An 18,631-nucleotide genomic window follows, 5' to 3' on the forward strand; every position below is an offset into this window, starting at 1 on the left:
AGTGATGAACCTAAAAATGAGCACAGTACTTGAGGTGCAGTCTCACCAGTGGTGAATATAGAGGGACAATCCCTTGCTTGGTCCAGCTGGCCATGATATTTCTCATTTCTCTTCTCTTGGTCACCTGGGCACATTGCTAGTTTATGTTCAGCTGGCTATCAACCAGCACCCCCAGGTTCTTTTCTGCCATACAACTTTCCAGACACTCTTCTCCAAGCATATAATGCTGCATAGAGTCATTAAGACTCAAGTGCAGGAGTTCCTGTCCATGGTAAGAGATGTCCTGATACAGGTAAATGCCTTTATATTTTCTGCATGTGAATTTTATACCAGTGCAAAAGCTTCTGCTGGATGCTCTAAACCTCATATCTCACCTCTTGAATGAAACTGTGATACAGCCAGGATACGTATAGTGGTTCTGAAGCACTACTGATCCTAGGAGTACCAATGTGACTTGTTGCAGTTATCTCAGTTCTCCTATGCTTTTCCATATTTTATGTAGTCACTCACAGCAAGTTGTTTCTAAGCTAATATTAAGGATACAGCCATAGAATAATTTTTTTTTTTTTTTTTTGCAGTGTTAATCAGAATATGTAGGCTTAATTTTATTCAGTTTCTGAGAGATGTAGTTTATGACTATGAAACTAAACTGGAACAAGTATAATCTGCTGAATACTGTTTTCAAATCATTTCCATAATTTTTAATTATACGTTGTTTAGTGGTATTAACAAAATATATGCATGATACTGCATGTCATATACTTAATATTTTATAATAGAATGATCAAGTCAGCATTTTCTTTCTTTTTGAATAAAAAGAATTTCTGGGATAGAAAAACTAAGAATTTTATTTCTGCCTCTTTTTTTGCTTCTTTTCAGGTCCTTTAACTGTGGACACAGACCTTTCAAATCATTATTATGGTACAAACAGCAGTTCTGTTGCAGCTGCCATCCTGGTACCTTTCTTTGCTCTAATATTATCAGGGTTTGCATTTTACCTCTACAAACACAGGTAATGTAAATGTTATTTATTTTGGATCTGAATATACTGTTTGTCTTAATTTTGATAACCATAAGTAACTAGAGAATGCAACACTAAAGCTTTAAAGAATATCTGTTCTAGAAAGGCAAACATCACTAAACATTCCACCAAAGGGGTTCAATGCAGAGAAGTTCTTAAAGGTGTATTAGAAAAATGAGTCACTGTATTGTGAAGCAAAAACCCATAAATCTTGTTTCGTTTGAATGACAGCTTGAATTCTCAGATCATGTTTTATACTTTAATTTTAATCTTCTATTAGATTAAATATATGCTAGTTTTTTTTTCCAATAAGTAATGAGACTATTTACAGTTCATGCTGAATAAGTTAGTAGATACTACTAATATTGGCATGACTTTAGCTTGTATAAAACTTCTATATATTAGTAGGTAATAGAATAAATCTAGTCATTTTGTCTTGAATTTGGTTTAAAAGCAGATGTATATAGCTGATATATATGTTGACTAGGGCTTTCTGGGACAATTTTTGTGGATTTTTTTGCATTGAGTTACAATATTCTCTGACTGCCTCGCATTATTTGCAGTCTGGAAAATGCTGTTTCACAGAAATACTGATTTAAACAACACATTCATAAACCTCCATTTATTATGATATGAGTATTGTGTGATATTAAGAAATCATAGGGACAAAGTGAAGTCCACTTCAAAAAAATTTTTGCAAAGAGACATGAACTTGTTAAATCCAGTAAAAATGATACATATCCATAAATGATATAGCATTTGGTGAAAAAAAACAAAGCAAAACAAAGCAACCGATCAAGAAAAACTAAGAATTGTGCCTCAGAACAAAGTTATTGAAAGATGTCTTTTTGATTCCTGCATTCTCAACTATCTCTTTCTCTGGAAAGAGGGAAGCTTATACAGAAACACAGAAGAACAGGCATTCATTCAAATAGGGTGAAGAAATGGAACATAGAGGGAAGAGTGAAATTTGATAAAACTGTACTGTGACGTATAGGTTTATTTTGCAGTTGTTCTATGAAGTGTTTTACATTGGATGGAAGTAGCAGATGTTTCCTCTTCTATTTGCTAGAAATAGACATATATATTTAAGATATATACATATATTTGTCTTTAGAAGAATAGATTCTATTACACCACAATCTTAGAGAGGTTATTAGAAAGTATCTTCAAGAAATTAACAAGTTTGTTACGTATGTGAAGCAATTCGAGGTCACCTTTATCCTCTCTGAAAGAAATAATGTTGCAAAGGAAAGAATAGAATCTGTGATTTTTTAAATGAAATTTTCAAAATAATGCATTAGCAATTATGCCCCTAGAATCTATCTGTATCAATGAATTTGAAAGCATTCTTACAGAAAGATGTTACATATATTTCTGTTGTGCCTATGTCAGATTAATAACAACTAATTATAATCAGAGGTGTTAGTGCTTTCTTACATAGTTTCAATACCTTTTAACTATCAGACAGGGAGTGCCTCAGAAGAGAAGACAGCATCTCAGTCTCTCTAAATAAAATGAAAATAATAGGAATTCTTGCACTTAGGAAAGGTCCTATGTTAAGATTTCTAAACAGATTTTGTTACTACTAAAATTAAAATATTGGGAAAAAAAAAAAAAAAAAAAAAGTTAAATTACAAGAACTATTTGTAAGTTATCAATTTCCATTGCCAACATATTTCCAGTGAGAATTTTCCCTATCTGCTACCCAAAACAGAACTGTAGAAGAGTTTGATTTTCAGAACCCTCTTGATAAGTTTTATCTTGAGATTCTTTGCTAAATTGTTTAACATTAAATAAGCACTAAGCATCTATTTTTTGCTGTTCTTCACTGATTTTCTTGCCCCATTTCAGTTATTGAAATTACAAAATTCTATACTGAACCTCTTTTGTATTTTTCTTTATCTACTTCTGGACACTAAGAAATTTAGTCTTGAAGTAGCAAAGTACTGTATTTTATTAAATTTATTGTATCATTTTACTCTCTATATTGGAAAGTGAATAATTCTACTTCATTTTTCATTTAATTATTGGTTTAATATATTCTAACAGAACTTTGCATAAAAATATGAACATCCCTGAAGTTCTGATGTGTTCTGCATACTGGTAATATCCAGAATAGAAGAGCGGTTCCTGAAAGATAATTATTTGAGTCCTTTGATGTACAAGCGTCAAAATTACTGTAAATATTAACTAGAATTTGGCCAATCAGTTTACAGATATTTGGACATATACAGTCTGTGCTGAGGTGTCTAATACTGTTTATTGCTGGATGTATGTGTGGAGGTAAGCACATATACTGTGGCAGACAGCTGCAATAACCAAAATTAGTGACCCTTGTCTGAAGGGTACTACTACTACCAGCGTGAAGTTTTCTGGACATTTACTGTCTATTATTGCCTCACTGAAGTTATGCTCAATGACTTTGCACTGATTTACATTTAGTAGTATCAAGGAGACCTGTTGCAGCATTTCACTGGTGCAATAACTTCCTATTCTGGAATGATAATAAACTGCTGATAACAGCAAATTACTAAGCTGTTTCCACTGCTGAAAAACACCTAAATCAGTAAAGACTGTGAGTGTTTATCAAATCTAAAACCTAAGATACAATTGAAAGAATGAATTAGGAGCTGCTTGCACTTATTTTTTTACCATACATCTCACCATCTACTCTATTCAAGTCTTTTAAATTGACAATTTGTAGTGATTTATATCAGTACATTTATACAGATGGTCCAGTTGTCTTTCTAGATAGATGGTAAAAATCAGCATGGGTAAAATCCCAAATGTCTGTGAAACACAATTACAATTAACTTGATTGTGAGAAAATTAAATTTATCAAGTAAAGATGCTATTGCAGTTTTGCCAGTAAAATCCATTTTACGTGCCATCATGTGTATTTTGAAATTGGTAAGGTGTTAATTTAGTAAAACTGGAATAAGTGTTTCCACTTATGAAAAGATTTTTTTATTGTCAGAGTATAGCAATATAAAAATGGAAATGTCATCAGAAACCATCATAATTGTTGCTACTGACAAAAAAAAAATATTCTAAATGTTATCAGTTCCCAAAGTACTTTGTTCTCTTGCTGCACATTGCTTTCTTTCTGTCTGCCAATTTTGGCACTAATAGGCTATGAAGTTGTCATTCTTTTGACAGATTTTACAGGGAAAATGCATACCTGTATTATGCCTATGTTGTTTCTGTACTTTTGTTAGATTGGTTTGCCTATTAAGGATTTGTATTCTTCATATTCTAAGAACAACTTCCTGACAGATTTATCTTACTTTTTAAGTCCTGAAAACAACTTATATAGATCTCTATCTGTGTTAGACAGAGCTATGCAGCTTGTATTGATAATATGAAAACATTAAAGATATAACAGTAAAATGCAGTAATAGTATAATTTTTATTTTTATTGTTTACTAATGGCCTTTTTTTTTTTTTTTGCCTTTTTTTCCAGAACAAGACCAAAAGTACAGTACAATGGGTATGCTGGACATGAAAACAGCAATGGACAGGCTTCATTTGAAAATCCTATGTATGACACAAACTTAAAACCCACAGAGGCAAAGGCTGTGAGGTTTGATACAACTCTGAACACAGTTTGTACAGTGGTATAGCCTTCAGTGCCCAATATGACTGATTCATAGCCATACCTCTGATGGACAAGCAGTAATTCCTTTGGTGCCATATACCAGTTTCCCTTCTTCTCTTGGCTTTGCTGCTGTAATCTTTAACATCTTCTGTGAGCCTACATGCAGCTAAATTTTCTGGTAAAAATGTGTCAGTCTTCTGGGGATCAGACAAGGAATATTTTTTCACCTTAAGTTGGATTAAAATGCCTGGCTACGTCTGCTTCAACTCAAGGCACACTTTAAGGAAGACTGCCAAGTCACATCAATTAGTCATATTTAATGCCTCAGACTTTCATATTTGTATGTGGCTGGATGCCTTTCAATGCATTCTTCTGGGCACCTGGATAAATCCTTTGAGTACTGTGACAAATGATAGCACCACAGATTTTCCCCAGGAACAGGAATATTCTGAAGAAATAAAGCTCTCTTGAAGGAGAACACAGCCTTCCTTGAGGTTGCATACACCTGCAAATGCTTTACCATTGAAATCTTGCTAAAAGAAACTTACAGTGTATCTCATACATAGGGCAGTTTGCCAATTTCCCAATCAGCCGTTATATTGCAAAATGTTAATGCACAATTTTTTTGCACTAGAGCGTTATGGATGACTGATTAAGATACTGGTACAAATATACAGGGTTTCTACTGTTCATTGTATATAGGCATTCACTTACTTTTTGCCAAGCAAAATGTTCCACAATAAATTTTCTTGAAATATTAAATGATTAGCCCCATGCTTAGCACAGTTAAAATCTTGTGCAAAAGAGGACAATGTATCTTTTGTCAAAGTTTGACTAAATTTGTTTCTAACCATGATTACAAATCAATGGACACTTTCAGCCAGAACAAGAGCCCATTTTAAGCAATTTTCATTGGCAGTATGATTGTTTTCTTCTGAAATCTGTCATCAATCACCAATTGTCAGTGTTATACTATTTAACAGCAGGGGGGTTAGCAGCTATTGCTGCTTGCCATGTAAAAATGTGAATAGTAATTTATTTTAAATAGCTCATAAAGCCTGTGAGCCAGTGCTCATAATACAGTCTTCCTTTTTGCATTTTTTTTCCGTTCTTTTCCTGTAATATGGCATTATTTTCTCTGTTACATGGAACTAAAACACATTATAGTAGCATATGTATACCCAGTGCAAATTGTCTATCAACTATCTACTTCCAGCAAACAGAAATATTCAGCCATCTCTGCTTTCTGAATGTTTTTTTGTTTGTTTGTTTGCTTGTTTTCCCGATTTCTAAACACACTGCTTATTGCTCTTGTACTCAGTTTGACAAAGAAAGTTTAACACTTCTAAATACTAATGGCTGAGTAAATCATTAACATTTTCTTGGAGTTTTTACTGAATGAAAACAAACAAAAAAAGATGCCAATGAGAAAGTTAATGAAGTATCAAAATTAGGACATTACAGAAGACAGTGAAATAAAATTTGATTTTATTCCTACACACTGAGCTCAGAAAAAGGAAGTTGCATTGGTTTTCTATTAAATTCAAGTTTGAGTTTCTTTTTCTTAAATTTTCTATATTTCAAAGTGTCTTAATGTCCAGTTGCTCTGTAAAACTGGAGAAAAATATTTCTGAACTCCATATGTGTGTGGGTCTGGCTGTTACACAAAACAAAAAAGAAATGCAAGTCTAAGAGCTGATTTTCAGGTAATGTGCTGAACAGAAACATTCAAAGATAACCAACCCTTGGTCAGTTTAAGAACTCTACATCTGCTAGATGAAAAATACCAGCAATATAACACAGTATTATAGGGCCTCCAGGTATTATATTCTTCTTATGAGCAAGAAACTCTGAAGTAAACTTAATAAATAATCCTTTTCAGTCAGTTCCTTGTTCATTTTTAATAGTTTTTGGCTTTCTTTCTTGTTTGTTTCTGAAGAAAGTTTCATTTATCTGTCATATCTCAGAGTCCTTCACTTTTCTTGAGAAAGAACAAAATAATCATCTCAAAGTTGTTGTGATCTCACTCTATGTACAGGAAGCTACTCTGCAAATGAATATCTTCCTTAGAAACAGTGGGCCAGAAAGGGAAGCTGCTGTGTGATTAAAGTTTTTGGCAGGTGTTCAAAATCAGTGCTACTGCTTTGGAAGTCTTTCTACAGTAGTGATGGCAGAAAGGAAAAGAAGGGAAAAAAAAAAAAAGGGAATATTGAAAAGAAGTGCAAAATTCTTCCTAAGTAGAATAGTTGATAAATTCTTTGGTCTTTTTTTTTTTTTTTTCTTTTTTAATGAGAGCATAGATTCACTGCATTCTTAATCCAGTGTTACATTTTTAGAAAGTTATGAAGTTATTCAAGAATTCTTTTTCCTAACTGAGTGTTCTCTGATAAGAGATGCTCAGAATTGGAGCACACTGACAAATTATCCCAAGAAGTTTGGAGTACTGCTTAAACAGAAACTTTTGACTTGAACCCATAAAAGGAAAGATCTCACGGTTCTGTTATTTCTATCCACTGCCCTCAAATACCCCTCCTTCTCCATATATTTGAGTCTTCTGTTCAGGTTGGATCTCTTTCTCCTGAGGTTGTTTTACAGAGGGTTGTGTATGGTGCTTTATCAGAATAAGACTCTTAATATGTTGTACGGTGACCAGATAATGTCAGCCAGGAAATCTGCTTTCCGAGATATATGCAGAAGACTTTTCCCTCAGTGTTGACCAGATCATTAAGATGGGCTAATAAGACATGCTATCTATTTTTTTTTTAAAACAGGTTATGTGCTTCAAAGCTGTTAAAAACTGCTGCTTGTATCACACATCTTGCCTTTCTCCAGGCTAGCTGCAATAATTTTTTTTCTTGTGTAAAATATTTTGTAAACAAATAAAGGCTGTTATTAAAAAAAAAAAAAAAAAAAAAAAAAAAAAAAAAAAAAAAAAAAAAAAAAACAAGAAATAGGTGGGAGGGTGAGGGTGGGGGGATTGGGAAAGAATGCCGTCATTATGATCAAGTCAATCTAATTTTCATTCCCAGTATTTCATTCTGCCATTTCACTACATGCTGCTGTGACATGAAGTAGGTGCAAAAGAACTTTTTGTACAGAGATATATTTTTTATGAAGAATTTGTAAAATTATTAAATATGCTGTACTTTTTTGATTAATGTAGGTAAATTGTTAAAAATAAATGTTTTTACAATACAAAACAAATTGTAATTTTCCCAATAATGTAAAATTTACCATCTTTAGCAGATTTTCAGTTCTGATCCTATTACACATGTATTAATATTCAAGTGGCCTGTTAAAAATAAACAGTATTCTCTTTGGGGGAAAAAAAAAATGGAGAAAAACTATAAAAGATTGTAATATAGCCTGTGCAATTCCACCTACCTTGAAAGCAAACTCAGAGTTCTAATTAAATATTTAATTTTAGATTTTCAGCTTTTGTGTGCCCTATTCTTCCAAATGTTTTTCTTCTATTTGATTTTATACTTATAAATTTCAGGTAGTAATTTTGCATTACGTTAGATTGTTTAGCAGAATCTTAATTGGGTCACTTTGAGTTTCCAAGCATTATGTAAGTTGCAAAAATTTTCAGATGTTGTATGGTGGCATAGAACCTGTGTCCTGTTATCCTGCACTTCTCATTCAGATTTTAAAATAGGACTTTGTATCCCAGATCACTTGGGGTTTTTTAATAAAACAAAACAAAAAAAAAAAAACTTGTTTATTTGCTCACAAGCTTGCATCCTGCATGTGAGTGATGGATCACATGGAACCAGAGGTATTTCTGATTCTAATGTCTGAGGGCTGGTTCTGAAAGCACCTAGATGTACATAATGCTACTGAAATGAAAATGCTTATGTATATAACAATTTTTAGTGTTTTCATAATCAAAACCTGAAATTCCAAACAATTTTATTTATTTATTTTACTGCATACTAATGCAAAGGATTTAAGTATTTGATTTTCTTGTTGGCAACTTAGGAAATTAGTGATTCAAGTTTAAAGCATGTGGTGGAATATGTCTGCAGTTCACTTTTGGAAGAAACTTAAGCTATGCGTATGTCCTTGCTTCCTTTCTCATTTTCACCATCTATCCTTCTGTTGATATTTTGTAATATACCCTGTTGTTAAAACTATGCATCTCTCAGAATGATCTGACTTTCTTTCTGACATTAAAATAAGCTATAATCACTGACATTATCAAAGGAGATATTGAGGCATTAATTGTCAGGGAATCCCAGGGAATTACCTCTTATTCCAAACCATCCTCTATATGCACCACACAAGTGAACTATTGTTCACTTTTTCAATATTGCCAAGCTGCAATGTCAGCTTTTGAAAATTGTTTTTTCCCTCATGATCTACTTAGAGAAGTAACACCATGTATTTATTTTTGGATTCTAGACAAACCATTGATAGAAAATATCTTTTCTGTTTGTTGAGGATGCAAAGTCATTTAAGAGCCACACTCAGCTGTTCCCATAAACAACAAAAATATTTCCAGCTGGCACCTGCTAGCTCTGTAGAGCAGTGAGGTCATAAAAAGTATCACAAGTGAGAGCTTCATATCCATCTTATTTACTAAAAATGGAAAATTCATTTTATAAAGCTGATTTTAATTTCAAACTCCAATAAACTACATCAAATGCACTGCTACAAGCTCTAGCATGATTACTAACTTGAAATCCCAGAAGCCTGAATGCATATGGTTTAAAGCTGGAGAGAGCAGGGGTCAGAAGGTAGAAGGGAAAGAGGTTTTCTGCAGAACACTGCCTTTGAACAAATAAAATAAATTAGTTTTACACGTGTTTGTAATGCACACACACACACACACAAAAAAAAAGGGTTTAAAAAAATCAATATTTTAGGGATCCATTTCAGAAGACTTTCTGTGTCATGTAGTCAACAGTAAACTAGTATTAGAGTTTCAAAAATTTGTAGATGGCAGACTTCTAACACAAAATATATTTTGAACAAAGAGCAGAGGATTGCAGTTTGGAACTCACTGTGACAGACATAAAGCCAACCACTGGTTGTTGTGCCTAGTGGTTAGTTTTGAGTAAGTGATTATGTATATGATGTAACAAACTAGAAGATACTCCTAAATATATATGTTTGTATAAATATATAAATATTTTTAAATATAGGCATATGTAGTAATAATATAGAAATGTGAATGTACTTGGAGCCTCATTCACAGGTCAACTTGGACTCAGCTTTGCCATGCTTAACTTTCAGATGTGTTCTACTAATTGGTAGAAACTTCAGCATCAAGTTGTGTGCTCACAGTCCATGAAGAAAAGATAGGAGAGGTAAGGATTTGCTTTTAAGATCCATGAGGAGCAGCAAGATAAGTAGAGCCATCTATAATCCCTAAGAAACCCTAAGGCAAGATAAATGCTTAAGCATCTTACTTTTGTCCTGAAGAACATAAACCTTTCCATTAGGTTTTGTAAGAGGAATTATTTGAAGCTGGGCAGATTATTTATATCAGCTCCTTTTTAAATGTTCTAATTTTCACCAGGACTCCCCCAAACATGATTTACCTTCTTGCATTTTATAGAGTATTGCTGGGATGCTCAGATCAGATGTGAAGATCCTAGTTCAGATAGCTTCCTTAGCCTGAGGAGAAACCCTGGGATGTTAACAAATCATCAAGAACATTGCAACAAGCACTTGGCTGTTGAAAGCAGATGATAAGGTATTATCCTTACCTCTACCTGTTCCTCTTTGTAATGTAGTTTTTGACCTTGTAAAAATTTCTAAGAACTCCTTTTGGGTTATGCTTTGCAGACAAAATATTCAGAGACATTTCCCAGCCTGAGAATGCTTCTTCTAACCAAGCAATAGGTAACTTGCCACACAGTAGGAATTTATGTGCCTGGTAGATTTAACAGGAAGAAACACTGGTAGTTAATTGACTTGAAGATCAGATAGCAGTTGGAGGAGGATTTTGAGGACATGATCTTTCACCACACAAAACTAATGTCAAATAAAAACCAAAGTCCTTTTTATATCTTCATGTACAAAATGTTAAGTTTACTCATGCTGTGGGAAATCATAGCTAACATTTGTTTAGAGGGAAAGATTAAACAGTAATGCAAATGAAAAAATACCTGATTTAAGTATCTTTGAGAAGAATTTAATATCTTCTAGAATGTAAAAAGTTTAAAATTAAGACAAAAGGACCTATTGAATCAGAGCCTCAAACAACAAGCTGCTTTTAGTGATGAAATGAAATACTGAACATCAGAAGTAAATTCAAAGTAATCAAAGACTGAGAAAATACAAGTGATAGCTGAAAGGGTTGACTTTGATTATATACATAGTTTTCATTAAAGAAGCTAAATATTTCAGAAAAATAACATTGTTCCATTTTTTTGGATGATGATGAAATTTTGTAAAGAAGGTAAGGAACGAAAGACGCTTTAGCGAAGAAATATTTACAAGAAATCATTGCAAAGTGCAATGATTAGGGATACAGTTAGTGAACAAGAATAACATATTTCATCCTCATTTAATTTTTTCACCTTTAATTTTGTGATTGGAAAGAGGTAATAAAGTGCTTATAAATATCTAATTGGTAGAACTTGGTGGATGGGGCCAGGCTCTTTTTGGTTGTGCCCAGAAACAGGACAAGTGATAATGGGAACAAACTGGAACAGAGTTTTATATGGACATAGAAAAGAACTTATTTACTGTGAAGCTGACAGAGCACTAGCACAAGCTATAGATTTTCTTTCTCTAGAGACATTCAAAATCTGCCTGGACTCTTTCCTGTGTAGCCTACTGTAGGAAACCTACATTATCAGGAAGGTTGGACTAGGTGTTCTCAAGATCTCTTCCAATCCTTACGATTCTGTGATTCTATGGGAAAAAAAAAAAAAAAAAGCAACTGAACTGATTTGGTTGTACACAATAATTAACAAATAGATAACCTCAGTAATTACATGAGTTGTTTAAGAGCTGTTTCTCAAACTGGTTACAGAGGAATTATCTCTGAAAGAGTGATGCTGGAGAATATCTGTGGGGCTGCTGCTAAGAATTACATTCTTGCTGAAAAGAAGTAAAGTGCAGATAATACAAGTGACTGCAGGAGAATGAGCAAAATTTTGATCTGTTTGATAAAAGACAGATTTATTGATAGGACAAAGAGAAATGGTTTTGAACTGGAAGATGGTAGATTTAGACTAGATATGAGGAAGAAATTCTTTGGGGTGGTAAGACAGTGGAACAGGTTTCCCAAAGAGTCTGTGGATGCATCCACCCTGGAGCTGTTCAAGCCAGGCTGCATGGGACTTTGGGGAACCTGGTCTAGAGGGAGGTGTCCCTGCCTATAGCAGGGGGGTTGGAACTAGATGATTTTAAAGGTCCCTTCCACCCAAACCATCCTATGACTCTATACTTAGATAACTTAGTCTTATTTAGATATACTTAGATAACTTAGTCTTATTTAGTAACATAATTTCTAAAATAATTGAAAATGGAAAATGGGACATTCAGGCCATCTTTATAAAATGAGATATTATATCCTAAAACATAATATTCTGAAAACAATTATCAAGCATGTTAACTGTGATGCTGTGTTAAATATGATGTACTGAGCTAGTAGATATACAACCAGAGTACTGAACAGGAAAGCCTCAGCATGCATGAAACTGTATTACATTTTGGAAATATTTCATCAGTCCATTTTGGAAATAGGATGTCAGAAAATTTTGAGAGGTTGTACAACAAAAATAACATGTGATTTAAGGGCCAGAAGGAATACCTTTAGCAAATAAATGTAAGTCTACTTGACCAAAAGAAGATAGAATGTATAAACTGATTACATTCTACTACAGTATATTCATATATGGGAATGCTGAACTACTTTTTCATCTCAGAAAGCACAACAGAAATGGTAGACTTGAAATTGCAGACATGAATTAAAAGTAGGCAAATGCTTTAGTAATTGTATAAAATAATCCTGTGAATGAATTTATCAGAAGAAATTATGTCTTTGTTTTCTCTCCAATCCTAGATTGTTTCGTGTAAGATAGACATAAGTTCTGCATTACAGATCTAGTGGTTCTTTCATATATATATATATATATATATATATATATTTCTTTTTTCAATAAAAACAATAAATAACATACCAAAGCTAAAACAAACAAAAAAAAGCCTCAACCTGGAATCTATGAAATATAAGACTTTCAGTTTGTACTTTAGGAGCCTAATTGCAAGGATCTAAACTATATATTTTGTCACTGGTTATACCAGTGCCAGCAAATTAAACACTCTTGTAGTGAGGGCAATTACTTTAGCCAGGCCCATATCTATGCTATTTTAGACTTCAAAAAAGCATAATAACATTAACTGCAATGACTAGGAAGGATCATTGTCTCATACTGAGAAATATCTGAGAGAGTACTAGTTAACACAAACTGCATTGTTGAATAGCATAAATGATGTGGAGCATAAACTCCAATGCTCAGGAGCATTCCTTGCTAAACTTTCTGGAATAAATAGAGTCTTGAAGACTCAGGAGTCTCTAAATGCTGGATTGTCACTAGGAATGCTCATCAAAATGAGCTCTAATATAATCCTGCTATAAGGGCTTACAAACATGACATTTAGCAGCTGGAATTAAAATAGATGCTGAACATTTCATAACAAACTCTTTCCTCTCAGTGTGTGAAAAGTATGCACAGAATGTGTCCAACAGACTGAAGTTTTCCAAACATTTAGCATAAGAACATGTCCTCATTTCAGAAGGCTAATCAAGCTTAGGTATATGGTAGGTGAGAAACTGTACTCCACCCACCTGAAAGGGACCTGAGATAACACACGCTGCCAGATCTCTCCTTATACAAATTGCAGTGAAAAAGAAAGGGCACTAACAGGGATTTACATGCTTTGTCTGATGTGTTTCTTTCACAGAGACATCTGGAGAAGAGTTCTGTCTTGGTCAGAAGAAGGGAATGACCTTCTGAACTATGCAGAGACAGAGTGGGTTGTCAGCCACTGGTCAGCTAACTAAAAAGGATTATGAAGGGCCAAATGGCCCTTTTTATAGCCTTCCAAATGTAGATAAATATGCAGGAGAGGTGACAAGGGGTTAATTGTCAGTCCTGATGATCTTTGTTGATAGATTCTTCAGGAAGCCTTTGATTTTGGAAGGGCTGGATGCAGAATCTCCAGGAGTTTCTGAATCCTTCAGGGAGAATCAGGATCACCCAGAAATGCCAGCTTTATTCTGATCATCTTGATATGGGTGAGATAATGAAAAGAACAAATACCAGTTCACTGTCTCTTCTCCCCACCACCACTACTGTCTATTGCACAGTATTTGGATTTTTGCTGTCTGACTGTTAGATCTTTCTGATCTAGGCATAAATTCCTAACCTTTTTTTTTTTTTCTTTTCACTATTTTGGTCCATTTCCTCCATTTTTTCCTCCATTTCCCACAACTCACCTTCCATTTTGCTCTGACTTTATAAACAAATGTATAATTCATAACAAGTCTGTTTGTGGATTTTCATTTCAGGGAATAGCAAAGGCTGATGGAGTTTGGAAATGTAGAGATGTAGCCAAGTAGCTGGGGAGGGGAGCAGAGCTTGATGTTGGAAGGCAAGAGTGAAATAAAAAAGCAAAAGGAGTCAAGTAGACTGGCAAAAATTTTATGTATGAAGAAAGGAAAGGGGAGATGAATAATTTGATCTATTTGGTATTTTCTTCTATTGTGCTTATAAGGATTGTCATTGAACAAGTTATATGATCTGGGATTGATGAGGGCAAGTAGCATTTGCCATGCTGGAGGCTGTCACTTGGTGGAGAGAACTCCCAGGTGGTTCCTTTGGGACAGATGCTCCCTGCTCTTATTTTTCTCTTGTGTGTGTGTGTAATGAACCATTCAATGCCTTCTAGGTAGTATCTTTTGTCAATATAGCAGGATATTCTGTCCATGAGGCTTTCCCAGAGCTACACAAATGCTTGCAAGGTGAGGGGAATTTAGTACTTACACTAGGTACACTACTAAGGCAGAAATGGATGAAGTGAATCTTAGTCTATGAGAGAGTGAATTCTTTCCCACCTACCTGTCTTACCCACTTCTACCTCCTGTCAGGATCAACATTTGCACAGCATCCGTAGTTTCTCAAATGGTATTGATTGACAAGTTGTGACTTATGCCCCTTCTGTGGGCATAAAAATGCAAAATGTGCTATTTTTATTGCTATTTCCTATGTACTTGTTCAATGATCATTTACTGTCAGAGTAGCACAGCTATAGAATACGTCTCTTCTTCGTTTTTTTTGATAGCCCATGACGTTATGGAAGTTCCTGGCTTACATAATCTCCCTTAGGAGAGAAGTTCAGTGTGTCAAGTTCTCCACTGCCTGTTACTGTGATTATTAAACTGTTGCTTTTGGCTCAAGCCCAAAGTGTGCAACTGGAGCTGTTGACTCCTGGGTGTCCAACAGAGTGCCTTTTCTCTCCCCTCTCCATGTACTTCTTGTCTGATTTTCAGAATCTTAGCTGTGCAGTGCAATGTGGTGTTGAGTGGTGACCCTGATAATTGACTTAACTTTAAGAATTCTTATTAGCCACAATACTAATAGGGGTCGTTCTTCCCCAGCTGTAGTACTCCGTACTTCTTCATGTTGAACTTCATGAGGATACTGTCTGCCCTTTCTCCAGCCTGCCCATGTCCTTCTGTATGGGAGCACAAAGCCATGGTGTATGAGCCATTCCTCCCTGTTTTTTAATCATCACAAAATGTGCTGAGACAACACTCTGCCAATCATCTGAATTGTTAATGAAGATTCCAATGCTTCTTCATACTGGATCACCGTTCTATGGGCCCAGCTATTCATCCAGTTTTCAATCCACATTGTGGTGCGTTCATCCAGTCCATACTTTCTCAGTTCCTCTATGAGAAACTTATAAGAGACAGTGCTGAAAGCTTCACTGAAATCCAGGTAAACAATTTCCATTGCTCTCCCCTCTTCTACTAGGTCAGTCATTTCATGGTAGAAGATTTTCAAGTTGGTAAAGCATTTCTCCTTTGTGATTCCACACTAGCTGCTCCCAAATGTTTTTCAGATGTCTGGAAATAATTTTCAGGATTAGTTGCTCCATCTATTAGGTTTTCCATCCATCTAGTTGTTCTATCATTCTGTTTAGATGTTGTCTTAGAAAAACTGTAATAATAGCCATCTGTTTGGTCTCTCAAGGCCTTAAGCTTTGTCTTACTTACTTCTACTTTCTTTGAAGTCTAGGAGATGATGGGAAAATGAGAGCGCTCCATTTACCGAGGAGCTCAGTACTGTTCATCTCAGTCAGATTCGCTCAAGTTTCACCTTCTCTGCTCCTTTTCTTTTCCACCTGCTCAATTTAAGTGACATTCCGTTATTAATTTTAATTCGCATAGATGCTCATGCACTTCTCAGCTCTTGATCTCCATCACACATATATACACACATGCACATTTATTTCCCGTTTTTTTAGATAAAAAAAATCCGAACAGTGTTCCATATTCTTCTGAACTCACAGTTCACATGAGCTAGAAAAAATGTATGTTAGTAGTAAGGAAATAAAATGTATTATATATAACTTTAAAAAGCACCCAGTATAAAGCAGATTTTTTTTTCTAATTTCAATAATATTTTTGTTTTTAATAAATTGCATTTAACAATGAATTCTACTTGTCCTAAAAATCATTAAATTTAATTTATTATTGGAGCAAATCCAACAGATAGTCTAGACTAAATTATCTATTGTACTATTTTCTCCTTCTAGAACCTCTTGACCACTGAAAGGCATGGGTACCTTTCTAGGAAGCCTGTTTGACCGCCCTCAATGCAAATAATTTTTTCCTAATGCCCAGTCTGTTCCTCCCCTAGTGCAACTTTTAGTCATTCCCTCTTGTCATGCCAGTGACAACATGCCCAGAAACAGAGCTCCCTCCCCTCCCCCCTCAAGGAGCTGCAGTGAGCAACAAGATTGCCTCCTCTTCTTCAGCTCAAATGTTCTCAGCCTCTCCCCATAGAACAGCCTTGTTACCAGCCTTGTCCTCCTCTAGATGCTTTCAAGGATAATATCCTTGAAATATCTTAATTTACTTTTTTACCCCAGAACTTCACTTTATTCAAAGTGAAGCTGCACCAACCCAGAATATGGCAGAAGAATCACTTCTTTTGACTGGTTGGCTGAGATGCGGTTTGCCTTTTTAGCTGCCAGGGCATACTACCAGCTCGTGCTGAGCCTGCGGTCATGAGCACCCCCAGGTCCCTTTCTGCTGAGTAGCTCTCCAGCCACTCATCTGTGCATCTGTCCAGCGTTACTCTATCTCAGGTGCAGAACACCATGCATTTTCCTTTGTTGAACTTCATGCTGTTGCTAATTGCCCAGTGCTCTAATCTACCTAGATCCCTCTGCAAGGCTTCTCATCCCTCCAGGGAGTCAGCAGTACATCCCAGTTCAGTGTCATCAGCCAGCTTGCTGAGGGTGCATCCTACTGCTGCATCCAGATCATTAATAGAGGTGGTGCACAGGACTGGTTCTAGATTCGAGCCCTGGAGAACACTCCTAGTGATAAATATGATATGTACCAGATAGCTACTAAACTAAACTCAACAGCTTCATGAATAAAGAAAAAACTTTGAAAAATAAAGAAGTACCAAAGAGCAGAGAATAAAAATTCAAATGTAAGCCTAAGATAGGAAAAGACTGTATTGCAGAGCAACGTTTTAAGAATTGTTTTCAAGAATAGTAACATAATTTAGTGCTCATGCCAACTCACTTGTAAACTAGGGGCTATTGAGAAGTAATAATACTTTGAGACTTTTTACTGTTCAAAAACATTTCACAGCTTTACTTATGGTGTACTTTTTTTTCAAATATACTGTGACTGTTGAATCCATTGCTTCATTTCCCACAGAGCTTTTGCAAGTATTGTTTCTACATTCAAAAGCAAACATGATTTTAAAGGTCACGTAAAACTGAACCATTAATCAACACAAACCCAGAAATGTCTAATATTTAGCACATCTGCTGTGTTTTCTTTCAGTTTTTTCCATAGCTATCAACACTAGTATAGTAGACCACATTTTTATTAAACTCTGCATTTCTTAAAGAGAAAAGCTACTGTAAGTGCTGTACAAATTTTTGTAATGTATACTCATTCTCACAGGCAATATAGTAAACCCTTCCAATTCTGGTAATCTTTAGAGCACAGCTCCCTTTATGCTCTCTTCAACTGTAATTATTTGTACTCACACTCTATAAGCTTCAATTTCCGGTTCTTTCAGTTCTTCACACGCCCTCTCCTTTTTATACAGACTCTACTTAAAGTCACTAAATTTGGTAGAAGTCTTTCACCTTTAGATTTCTCTCTCTCAGAATAAGGAATAAATCTTCACACTATTTTAAGAAAGTTTTAAAAGAAAGAAGATACTGTAAAATATGTATAATATACTTCCACCTTTCTATTTTTAATTAAGATAAACTGGCTAAGCCATTATAATCTTACACTTATTTTTGAAAACAACAACAAACAAACAAAAAAACCTATGTTTTTATCCTCGTTTTGTCCTCAGAAGAAAATTCACTTTGTTTTATGCTTTTTCATTAAACAATATTTTCTGTTACTAGTAATAGCCTCGATACCTAGTTGACATTCTACACCAATTCAGTCAGTTCTGACAGGATGTAAGAAACCCTCCATAGTTATTATACTGTCAGCTTACCAGCCATTTCAAGAAATTCATTTTGAGAACTTTTGACCGAAGTTAATCCTTTCTCTTTTTCTTTGCGATACACGTTCATTTATTTTTATGTTGCATTTTGAGACATGCCTTGCTATGTAGAAATGTCAGACAACTTGATTTACTACTGACAGGCATTCTGTGCTGCTTCTGACTAAAGTAATATTCTTTATACCTGACATTACTCGTAAGGTTCACATACCAATATCACAGAAATGACCTATAAGTTATTTTTCACCTTTAAAAGACTTTCTGATC

The 18,631-nt window shown here is 34.8% G+C and overlaps 1 protein-coding gene across 1 annotated transcript in view; it reads left to right on the top strand.

Moving 5' to 3' along the window:
• Nucleotides 1-4,647, top strand: part of CSMD1 (CUB and Sushi multiple domains 1) — a gene marked incomplete at both ends in the record, with an annotated part of 996,476 nt that extends 991,829 nt beyond the window's left edge. The window contains 2 exons of the mRNA XM_079550635.1: nt 880-1,012; nt 4,488-4,647. Of these exons, the coding sequence (XP_079406761.1) occupies nt 880-1,012; nt 4,488-4,647 (293 nt within the window). The remainder of the gene's footprint in view (nt 1-879; nt 1,013-4,487) is intronic.
• Between the last annotated feature and the right edge of the window lie 13,984 nt (nt 4,648-18,631).

The sequence above is a fragment of the Tetrao urogallus genome, assembly GCF_951394365.1.
Source record: "Tetrao urogallus genome assembly, chromosome: 2".
NCBI classification, from domain to species: domain Eukaryota; kingdom Metazoa; phylum Chordata; class Aves; order Galliformes; family Phasianidae; genus Tetrao; species Tetrao urogallus.